The 11971-nt window shown below is 34.0% G+C and overlaps 1 protein-coding gene and 1 non-coding gene across 2 annotated transcripts; one reads left to right on the forward strand and one right to left on the reverse strand.

Moving 5' to 3' along the window:
* Nucleotides 1-674: 674 nt before the first annotated feature.
* LOC113780348 lies at nucleotides 675-1994 on the reverse strand. Its single transcript, XM_027326156.1, has 2 exons — nucleotides 892-1994; nucleotides 675-834 (listed from the first exon to the last, which is right to left on the reverse strand). Exons 1-2 carry the CDS (start codon nucleotides 1992-1994, stop codon nucleotides 675-677), a joined length of 1263 nt encoding a protein of 420 aa, XP_027181957.1.
* A 462-nt stretch (nucleotides 1995-2456) lies between these two features.
* Nucleotides 2457-2563, forward strand: LOC113781787. Its single transcript, XR_003469692.1, has one exon. It is a non-coding gene; the product is annotated as a small nucleolar RNA R71 (small nucleolar RNA).
* The last annotated feature ends 9408 nt before the right edge of the window (nucleotides 2564-11971 follow it).

Genomic DNA, 11971 nt, shown 5'->3' on the forward strand with positions numbered 1-11971 from the left:
GGCGAGCGCGAGCTGGTGGTCTGGTACGGCGCTCGATGGCGGCGCTTGCGAGGTGGGCGAGGCGGAACTGTTGCAGTTTCCGCGCGGACAGCGGGTGAGGTGGAGTAAGCGACGGCGGCGTGCGCAGAGGAAAAGAAAGAAAGGGCGAACAGGGGCAGCAGGGAAGAAAGAAAGAAGAAAGAAAGAAGAAGAAAGAAAGAAAGAAAAAGAAAGAAAAGAAAGAAAAGAAAAGAAGGAAAAAGAAAGAGATTTTTTTTTTTTGGAAATTTAAGCTACGGTGAAAAAGGAAAAAAAAAATTTTAGTTTTTTTTTAATATTTAAATTAATTTTTTTAAATTAAATTTTTTTCCTATAAAAATTGCAAAACTCAACCTTTAGCTCTCTGACGAAGAAGCTCTTCATGGGTCATGACGCGGGCACGTCATGAGGGGCATGGAACCCTTTCGACAATTCTGACCGTGAGCTCTCCAGACGTCATGACGCGGGCACGTCATGACAGAGAGACACCTGCAAATCATCAAAAACGAAAATTGAAACCCGAAATCAGTCAAATTCAAGGAAAACATATTTAAACTATCACACGAAATCAAAACAACAATTAAAAGAAATAATTGGGTTGTCTCCCAATGAGCGCCTTTCTTTAACGTCTTTGGCTAGATATTGAACACCACTCTTCAATCTGGGTGTAACTCAGTTTTCCTGGAAATCGGTGGCCCTACTCCAGGATCCAAATAGCCTTTGAGGGCAGCCTCCTTTCTTAATTTTCTATTCCATTTCACCTCATACAGTGCTTTTATCCCCTTATACTTGTTCTCAGTAAATTTGAATTTATCCCTACAAGCAAATTCAGAAAATTCTTGCACAGAGGGATTAATAGCATGAATAGCAAACACAGTGTGAGAGTTAACAGGATGTTCCATTGTATCGAAAATATTAAAGTGGACTAGTTCTCCATCAAATTCTATGGACAATGTACCCTTATTAACGTCAATTTTTGTCTGTGCTGTGCTAAAAAAGGGTCTACCTAGTAGCAAAAGTGAGGGGTCAGGGGAATGATCATCATCCATGTCAAGTACATAAAAGTCAGCCGGGAATATCAATTCATTAACTTTAACCAGCACATCTTCTATCAACCCATCAGGGTATGCATTTGTTCGGTCAGCTAATTGAATTATTATCTCGATTTCTTTTAATGGACCAAGGTTCAGAGAAGCATATATAGATTTAGGCATTACGTTGATCGATACTCCTAAGTCCAGCAGGGTATTCCTAATTAGAGTATTACCTATCTTACATGGGACAGTAAACCTACCTGGATCCCCGCACTTTGGTGGAAGTTTCCTTTGGAGAACTGCTGACACATTCTCCCCAACAATGATCTTTTTGTCTCCCCTCAGCCGCTTTCGGTTGACACATAGGTCTCTCAAAAATTTTGCATATTTCAGCACTTGTTTGATGGCATCTAATAAGGGGATATTGATCTCTACCTTGCGAAACACCTCTAGGATCTTCTTCTCTTTGTCCTGCTTCTTCGGTTTCTCCAACCTGCAAGGAAATGGAGGGGGATTAGTTTTAACATCTATAATCAGGTTAGGGAGTCCCGTTGGATTTTTGGTGCTTGTATTCTCTGCCTCAAGTTCTTTCTCAATCTTCTCTTCGTCCTTATCCTTTGGAGTCATGAGTTCGGGCCCCTGAATTTCCTTCCCGCTCCTTAAAGTCATTGTACTTACGTTCTTTAGGTTCAGTTCAGGTTGGGATGGCAATCTTCCATTTACTTGGGACTCCAAACGGTTGATTTTTGTGGCCATTTTGCTCATCTGATTTCTTATGTCCTGCATTTCGGAGTCCGTCCTTTGCTGATTTTGCGAGATGGTTGCTTTCAGTTGTTTCATCATCTCCTCCAAAGATGGACTAGAGCTCGGTGGCGGAGGTGGTCGGGGTTGGTACTGCTGCTGGTTCCCTTGTTGTCTATTAGGCATGAGATTGGACTGCATGTTCCCTCCTTAACTGAGGTTAGGGTGGTCCCTCCAACCAGGGTTGTAGGTACTTGAATAGGGGTCATAGGGCCTTCTTGGCGCGGGCACGTGACCTGTCATGTTCACTTGCTCTGCACCCTCCTCTTGCATCATTGGACACATGTCTGTAGAATGACCCATACCAGTGCAAATCCCGCACACCTTGGCCTGAGATGCATTTCCTACAGCCAGTTGCCTAACAAACAAGGTCAACTTAGTTAGCTGCTGTTGGATAGAGGATGTCTCTACCTCATTCACGTTGCGTATTGGGACATCCTCCCTCGTACCGAATTGTTGTGAATTCTCTGTCATCCCCTCTATTAACTCCCTTGCTTCCCGAGGGGTTTTGTTCACCAATGCCCTCCACTTGCAGCATCAATTATGCTCCTGTCTCTGAAAAGGAGCCCCTCATAAAAATACTGTATGAGCAACTGCTCACTTATTTGGTGCTGGGGGCACTTGTTGCACAACTTCTTGAACCGCTCCCAATACTCATAGAGTGACTCCCCTGGGTGCTGTTTGATCCCGCAAATTTCTTTCCTTAGACTTACAGCCCTGGACGCAGGAAAATATTTATCTAAAAATTTTTTCTTCAATTGGTTCCACGTGATTATGCTACCTGGTGGCAGATAGTACAGCCAGTCCTTTGCAGAATCCTTCAAGAAAAAGGGAAATGTCCTCATTTTTATTTGCTCTTCTGTGATTCCCGAGGGTTTCATACTATTGCACACGACATCAAACTCCTGCAGATGCTTATACGGCTCTTCACCTGGTAAACCATGAAAAGAGAGTAAAAGATGAATCAGTCCAGATTTTAGTTCAAATGGAGTGTTATCATTTAGGGTGGGGAAGGTAATGCCTAAAGGCTGCTGATTTAAATCAGGAGCAGCCAACTCCCTCAACGTTCGTACATTAGCCATGGTTCCTTCCTCCTGGTCAAAGTCACTCGAAGTGTCTCCAAACGAATCTGTTGGTTCAACTTCTGGCTCAAGTCTCTGAGATGTAGCACTGGAGTGCTCTTCTTCGAGCTGTCTGGTCTCTTTTCTTGTCCTACGCACAGTCTTCTCTACCTCTGGGTCGAAAATTAATTCACCTGTATGAGAAGAACGAGGCATACACTTGAAAAACACCAGAAAGTTAGATCAAAAAATGAATTTAAAAAGAAACAAATAATAACGCCAGCCCCGGCAATGGCGCCAAAAAATTGACAGGGTGTCGAAACCTGCATAATAATAAAATTAAACCTAATTGCCAGTTAAAATAACCAAAACCCAATTCCAAGTATTGGAGCAGGGACTCTAGGTGTGCAATGGGTTACTTGATTCACCCTGTTCCCGAAGAGTTTGCTTGATCCGATATACCCGAATGGGATGATTTTTTTCACAAATAATTATGAATTTGAGACAGGGCAAGTAGGGTCGTATCCTTAGGGACTGGGTATATTTGTCTCTTAAGAAATCCAAAATAACACAGGGGATGATTTTATAGGAACGACGACAATCAATTAAATTCAAATAAGAAAATAAAAATAAATAATTAACTAGAAATTAAACAACAATTCACTGAACTTAGAGTAACAATAATTAAAAGCCTAAATCAATTAACACAAGAAAACAATTAAAAATAAAATAAAGTAGACAACTAAAAGTCAAATGGCAATTCGCTAAAATCAAGGTAATATTAATTAAAGATCTAGCCAAGAAATAACTTCAGCAATGGTTCACCTAATTGATCATTGATGCAAAGCCAATTCCAATTATTTACTGATAAGTAGGTTATAACTGTCAAACAAGCGATGACAGTCAACCCCTCCTTACTGTGTCGGTGATCAAGGTACGCCCGTTAATCACTGCTCTAATTAGGAAATAATTCTAGATACGCCCGTAAGATTTAATTTCCCAATTGCCTTACGTATTAGAGGAGCCCTATTCTAACCAAATAACGCACTACCAAGGTTATTTCAAATTAGCCCGCGTATCCCCCTGACACGAATCTAATCGTGTCAGTTATCACTATTTTGAGACAATTAAACAATTACAGATTTAACGTTCCAATTGACAATAGATTACCAAATTAACTAATTATCCGGATCCAAAGCAATCAATTAATTAAATAATCATGAACACTGCAATCAAGGGATATGCGAATACCAATAAATAAAAGAAAAAGATAAAATTAAATCGATCTCATAAGTTTAGGCGAACCAAAGCCTCCATTGCTCCTTGACTAGAGTGGAGAAATTAGTTCATGTTTGGTGCGGAAAACCCATGCAAAATTGAAACAACAGCTGCGGCCATTGTTCTTGCTCGCACGAATTCAATTCGGCCGAAGGAATAAAGAAAAAACGAGGGACTACGAAAAGTGGTTCAATCCCCTAATTCCCCTGACATGCCAAAAGAAAAAGCTACTATAAAGCTAACAAGGAAAAGTCAACCGAAAACTAAGCTAAGTCCCCCTAATCCTCTGCAATTTCTGGTTTTTATCTCCTGCTCCAGATATGCGGCGGCTCCCCAGGGAAAGGAACCAACCCTTCTTCGCTTCAGCCGATGCCCAAAAGAAAGGACCCAAAGATTTTTGTCTTTTCCAAAATTTCCCCTGGGGTCACTCTGTGGCTTGGACTTCTTTTCTATCAAATTGGCACTTTTTATCATATTTTCATTCTACTCCCTGAAATAAGTGCAAAATACCAAAAGTGAGTAGAATCCAATAATTAATCCACATCGGGTTAGATAATAGGAGAAATTAGTAATAAAATAATTGAATAAATCGCAACCTATCAATTGGTCTTGCTCGAAAGTAGGTGGCAAAAAGAAAGATTATGTTTATTATTTGGTGTATGAGCTTTTGAAATTAAGTTTGATTATTCCTGTTGCTAATGCTATAATGGAAAAAGTATTTTCAACAATGAAAATAATGAAAGATGAATTGCACAATTGAATTGGAGTTTACTAGATGACTGATTTTTTGATTACATATATCGAAAAGCAATTATTTCAATTGTACAAAGTGAAAGATATTAGAATATGAAAACACAATGAGAGCAATTATAAATTTAATATATACATAACTTTCAAAATACTTCCTCCGTCCCATTAAACGTGTCATACTTTCCATTTTGGAATGTCACAAAACAATTGTCATGTTAGAAAAATCAAACCACTTTTTAGCCTCTCTTTCCAATTTAACCTTTCTTTCTAATCATATGCATGTTATCATTCAAACTTAAATTTTGAATTTGTGGGAGTAAAATTGGAAAGAGAAGTACAAACATCACAATCAAACCACTATTTTTGAAAATTTGGATCCCCCAAATATAACTAAATAAATGGAACGGAGAGAGTATGTTGGTTACATTATTAGTTAATCATATATCTTTTTGACACTTTTTGATTAGTAAATTTTCACATATTAAGTTTGCTCCAATTTAGTTATATCTCTAGTTTTGCTGCTAATAGGAAAAAATTACTTTTTTCAGATTTTATTTTCTTTTTGTATTAAAACTTAATTTTCTAAATGCATATTAACTTTGAATTAATTTAAAGTATAAAATGGAAGAGTGTGCAGAACTTGGAAGAGAGTCTTGCTTGAGTTTCAAAAATTACTCTTTCCATATGAAATAACAAAATATTATTCCCTGCAAAACTTCTACAAGAATAGTGTATCCCATGAATAAATTTCAAAATATGTGTTGTGTATGAACTTTTCTAATTTTTTTTAGAGGCAACTATCCACCCTACCCCTAAACTATTTCCATTGCACACTTTTGAATCCTCAATAATATATTATCGCAAAAAACTCCTCAATCGATAAAAGAAAAAAGCATCACGTTTAAGGACTTCTGTCAAGTTTAGTCATTAGTGCTAATGGAACCTATGTTCTTAAACTTGGACCAAACAGTGATTTAGTCGAACTCAAAGATCAGGGTCAATGGTTTCAACTAATTCGATGTCTAACTGGATGATGTCATACTGACATCGTAAGTATATGTTAATTATTTATAAAATAAAAATTATATATAAAATTACACCTTAACTTGACATATTTGATGAGTTTATAACTAATATTAAGAATCCATTAAACAAAATGCACAAATTTAGGCTATAAATATAATTTGAAAAGTGTTTGTGGTCTAATATATGATTTTTTTGAAACAATTGAGGGTCAATTCCTGAACTTAGGTAAAAAAAATCTTGAAAAGTTCAAATGCACATTAATGAGCCAAAAACTTTTTAACAGGGCAATTCTTCAACAAAATTGATGTTTATATGTAATATAAATACAGAAGTTAAAGTTGGATAGAGTAATTATAAAACAAGTTTGGGAGTGTATTATGATTGTTTAAAACATAGAGGGTCAAAACAAAATACTAGAAAAGTTTTATATTTAATAAGCAATTTCTTCTCCACCCTACATCTTCATCAGATGGGACTCAGGAGGTTTCCAGCGTTCTTCTGCATTCCCTCTTCCTTTTTCTTTTTGCTAATGAGTTCATTTTCTTGTATATTTTCTTCAACCGAGTAAGAATCTTCCACTAATTCCTTATTTTCATTCTCTTTTATTGTTTTCTTTCTTTCTTCTTTTTTTATTTAGATCTTTAGATCTTTGAAAGATGATAATGGTAGATTTATAGATCTATTTTCTCTTTTCCTTTCTAGTAATTGAAACTTTTCCTTGTGATTTGTCAAATATCTTAGAACTCATTTGTTGGAGAAAGGAAATTAAGCTTTAGAAATGAAGAAAATTTTTTGAAAAAAATCACAAATTAGCAACGAAAAATTTAGGAAAAAATGAATAAAATATAGTTTTTCCTGGTTTTACCGGTTCCTGGTCAAACCCAATTATTGATCAGATTTGACCGAGTTTTTTGATTAGCAATTTTTTAAGGTGACTTAGACTAGATGCTTGGCTGGTGTCTAGTTCGATTGATTGGACCAACTAGTCCGGTCCGAGTTTGAAAACATAGGATGGAACAAGAAGTAAAAATGCATCAAAAGTCCTTAAACTATTCTCATAGTTAAGTTTTATCCCCTAATATAAATTTTGTCTTAGAGTAGGCCCTAAATAATTACAAGCATATATTTTTAGCCCTTCCAACCATTTTAGTTGTAAGTGTAGTCAAAACCAAAAGGTCAATTTTGTCTAATCACTTAATATAACCATAGGGATTAGTAAAGGGTTTATGTGTTTTTGCAATTCAACTTTGGAGAAAGATTGAAGAGTGAAAAAATGCGAGCTTTTTATCAAGTTTTCCCTAAGAACTTCTTTACATTAACTCTTCAATGTTTAATTTTTGTACAAGTTCCTTATTTCATTTCATATTTGCTTTTCTGAGTTGTTAAATTTTCTTTCCTAGGGTTAGGATGGATTCTTTACTTTTTGTTGGATGGATTGAGGTGTTGGCAGGATATTTTATGATATTTTATATTATATTTGCAATTCAATGGCTTTAATTTTGAATTATTTATAGTTTTGAATTATGAATGAAAATTGAAATTTTATACTCGTGATAGAAATATCAAACCTAAGCTATATACTCATGAATGTAGAGGTACATTTTTGTGACTTAAAAGAAGTAACTTCATAAAGCATATTAAACTTCTAGCCAGTTTATACTGTGAAAATAGGTATGGAATTATCATAGATATGATAGTTCTAATGACAAAAGTAGGTATCACGTATATTAAGAAATTATACCATTACTTAGTCAAAGAAAGAAAATTATTAACCAGATTGTTTCATTAGTAAAGGTAGGGATGAAATCCGAAGTCCTAAACTTTTATTGCTAATTTTAATTTCTTTTCTTAAACGTTTTGTAGTATGATCTTGTTTACGCACATTATCATTAGTCCAAATTATAAAGAAGTTCAATGAATGTAAGCAAATTGATTGATTTTTGCAATGGAATTGACACTCGAAGCTTCCTTATACTTGTGTATGATCTGTGCACGTAGAGAATGAGAAGTAAAATTTAAATAAACTTCATGTCATTTAGTTGAGGGAAAATGAAACTTGTTGGGATGATGATTGGAACCTTAGTCATTTCCTTGAGAGAGCCTGCACCTTATCATTTCTGCACTGTCACTTATTTTTGCATTATTTTTTTAGGATTTGACATGATTATTGTTTAAGTACTATTGGTAGGTGCACACATCAAAGCCATTTTTCTTTTTACCTTTTTCCCTTTGCTTAGACACAAAACCCTATGGTAGCTCACATCACACGTCAATTTTAAGTCTTTAACAATACCATTTCATGCATTTTCCCTTGTATTGTCCTTCTTGACATACTACAACTATTTTTGGATCATATAATTGCATTTAGACACTTGATTTTACTAGTACAGCAGTTTTCATTACACTATATTAAGTTATAATGCATGTGCATTAGAAAATGATACATTTTGTGCAATAATTTTATAGAAGATCGTCCTAATAGGTTTATTTCATCATTTAGTTGATTTAACTATACGATACAGCTTTCTAATTACTTTCCAGCAATATAGGAGTAACAAATAAAATAATTTTAGCAACACACAAATTTGTCTCCCATACTAGAGAGTAATTTTTCCTTCTCTTCAGCAATCATGCTTTAATTTTATAAGTGATTTCTCCCCTTCTAGCACTATGATTTTTATAATACTTTGGAGGTCAAGTTTTTTCTCCCTCTCCTTTGTATCTTTTGATTAATTAATTAATAAAATATAAGGGTGCTGTCCTTTCTTTTATGTACGGGGTTTGCCAGTAAAAAAATAGTTATGGATCCTAAAACTTTTAGTCCTAATATCACAAGTGTTTTAGTTGTTTTCTGAAAAATAGAAAAAAATATAGATTTTCATCTTTGGAATTGAAGGAAGACATTTCATTAGAAAGAGATAGAATTTCTTATTTTTAAAAAAAGAGACGGTAATATAAATTTTTCAATAGAAAAGCAATAATTGTCATGATGTTGGCGTGAAGGATGATGGGTTGTGGGTTGAGGAATGAGGTAATTTTGGTAAGAAAAATAGTAAATCTTGAAGTAAGTTGTTCTAGTTCTGTAATCAAATGAAAAATCGTACGGATATGTGAATAGCAACTATATGATCATGGATCCTAAGATTTCTAGTCTTAATACCATAAGAGTTTTAGCTGTTTTTTCAAGAAAAAGTAAATTTTTTTTTTTGTTGTAAAGGAAGGTTGTAAAATGTTTTTGGCATAGAAAGATGGCAAAAGTTATTGCGACAATGGTTGTATGATGGATCATGGGTGGTAGGAACGGATGAAGTAATTTTGGTATGAAAATATGATGAACTAGCATTTTGATCCGTACCATGCGCGAATTTATAAAATCCTTATATGCAAAAGAGACTAAAGTTTCAAAAGAATTCTATTACTACCTCGGCTGTGCAAGGTACGACTGGGGCACCCTATAATCTTAATTGAATATATAGTAGCAAATCTTTTTGGTACATAATGAATATAAATATAGGAGAAAATTTGAGTATCAAAACAATTAAAATTTACTATAAATAGAAATTCCATCTATGAAATTAACCCTAATTTATTGTGATTTGGACAAAGATTAATTAACCAATATTATGTGTACATAATGATACCAAAAAAGAAGAGAAAGCAAATCCATTATGAGTGCATTGTCAGTTTAATAGCAGTATAATTTTAGTTGTAACTAAACAAAAAGTAGTCACAATGTTTTTAGCACTTTAATAATTAGAGAAAACTTAGAAAGCCACCGAAATCTGTCACAATCTTCAGCATCATTAAAAACATACAAACTTGCACATTTTTCTTTCTTTTTGAGAGAAAAAGCGAGTTAATCCATCTATTTAAAATCTCACCAAATAGCTCTAGTATACAAATAGCAGTTTTAAATAAAACATGAATTGCCATGTTTCCGGATCTACATATACAAGTTTGAATCCAACAATTTGTTTGATTATAAAAATGTCTTCTTAATCAAAATAAAAATTTCGAATAATATTTTGTCGAATAGCACTCTAGACTGAAAGCCTCAATGCTAACTTTCTCCACCAAAATGCAATCCTTTAACAACTGCAATCATTTTAGGTAGTAAAATCGACAAAATATTACCAACTCCTTTAGTCAAATAGTAATAATATGTCCAGTTCCACACCTAACAATCACCTCAAACTCTAATTACATTATCCATCATTAGGGATAAGAATATAAAGTCATATATATAGAACTAATTTAACAAAAGATTCTGAAATCTAATTTTACACTTCTTTTATTCTCAGGCAATCATTTGCTAAAATTAAAGTCATGAAAATAAACTAACTATCATGAATATAGGCTAGTCATTCAAAATGTTGAATGAAAAGATACGAAATATTTTCTTCACATCCTAAATTGTTGGCCCCAACAATTATTTTACACATCATCCACCTTATCTAGCAAATAAGCACTTTTCACTATTAAGAAATTTTATATAAATCAAAATATCAAAATATAATTATCTATCCATAAATTAAAATCCTCTAATTACTTTTGAATTCAACAGGTCCTACTATTTCCTTCTTAATGATCATTTACCTTGGACCTTCATTTGTCATATTCTTTCTCTTCCACTCTAGCACTCATACCCTATTATCAAATAACAATTTTAATAAATAAAAAATTAAAATTAGAATAAATATGTATAATGGAGTTTATTATTTTATGGGGGAAGTAGTTACAATTCTTTCACTGTCAGCCTAAAGATTCTTAATGTAGTCACTACCCGTATTCTTGTTAGCCTTAGGGAATTTTTTTTCCAAAAATAAAAAGGCCAAAAAGTTATTTCAGAATAAATAAAAATTTAAAAACTGAAAAATATTTTTCTTTAGATTTAGGGGAAAAAAGTATTTATAGCATCACTTACAAACTTCAACTTGCCTCTTTTGGAGGGGAAAAGAATGTCAGATGAAGGATGAAGTGGCAAGAAAAGGAATAAACAAAGGTTTCTGATCCGGACACAAAAAAATGACAAAAAAATATTAAATAGCATATACAAAGAGAGACGGTAAAATTAGAAAATCATGAATCATGATTATTGGACCAAGGAAGAAAGGAAATATCAAACCCATTATTGGTCTCCTATAACGAAACCATTCATTTAGTTAATTATGGACAAAATTGAAAGAAAATGCATCAACTAATCCATTAGAGAAAAAAGCAAAGGAAATGATTAGGATGAAGGGAAGAAAAGAAGAGCAATACTGAGTAGGAACTAAATGAGGAATTTGCAGTGTAGATGAGAGTTTGTTTAGTTGTCTTTAGCCAAAAAAGAAGAAAGGAAATAAGGTGAAAAAAAGAAAGCAAAAATAAGAAAAGAAAAGGAATGTGCCATGTATCAAAATGAAGGGGGAGCCACTTGGCAACCATTGGGGTTGCTACAGTAATTCCACTTTCTTCTTATATAATGGTTAGATTAGATTTGACTTATATCCAAGTATCATACTATATATGTCTTATTTTAAACACTTAAAGTATATTAAAAAGTATCACACAAGTTCAATAAAATATCTAAAGAAATACTAAAAACACACCAAAAACCATTATCATTTCGTCCCACATTCAATTCTGTCAAGGCACTTCTTCGTTCCCTTTCTTTTCTCCTTAATACCATCACCTAACTCTCCACTACGCTCACCTCAATTTCTTCGTCCAAGCTTCCCAACAACCCTTCCCCTTGCCTAAGGCCTATCTTCCCTTCACCCTACCCATCTCCCACTTAGTTACCCCATCCTGCACCATTCTTGCGAATCCTATCGTACAACTATTTCCACTTGTCAATAGCTATAAATGGTGGCCCATTTACTTTGACTCGCATATCCATAATTGAGTTTACGTATGTACCAAATTTAATTTGATCTAAATGTGTGAAATAATAAAATCCATTAATTAGTGGATAGTAAACGATATGATAGGTCGCCGATTTTGACCTAATTAAATTAGATA

Source organism: Coffea eugenioides, chromosome 8 (assembly GCF_003713205.1).
Source record: "Coffea eugenioides isolate CCC68of chromosome 8, Ceug_1.0, whole genome shotgun sequence".
NCBI classification, from domain to species: Eukaryota; Viridiplantae; Streptophyta; class Magnoliopsida; order Gentianales; family Rubiaceae; genus Coffea; species Coffea eugenioides.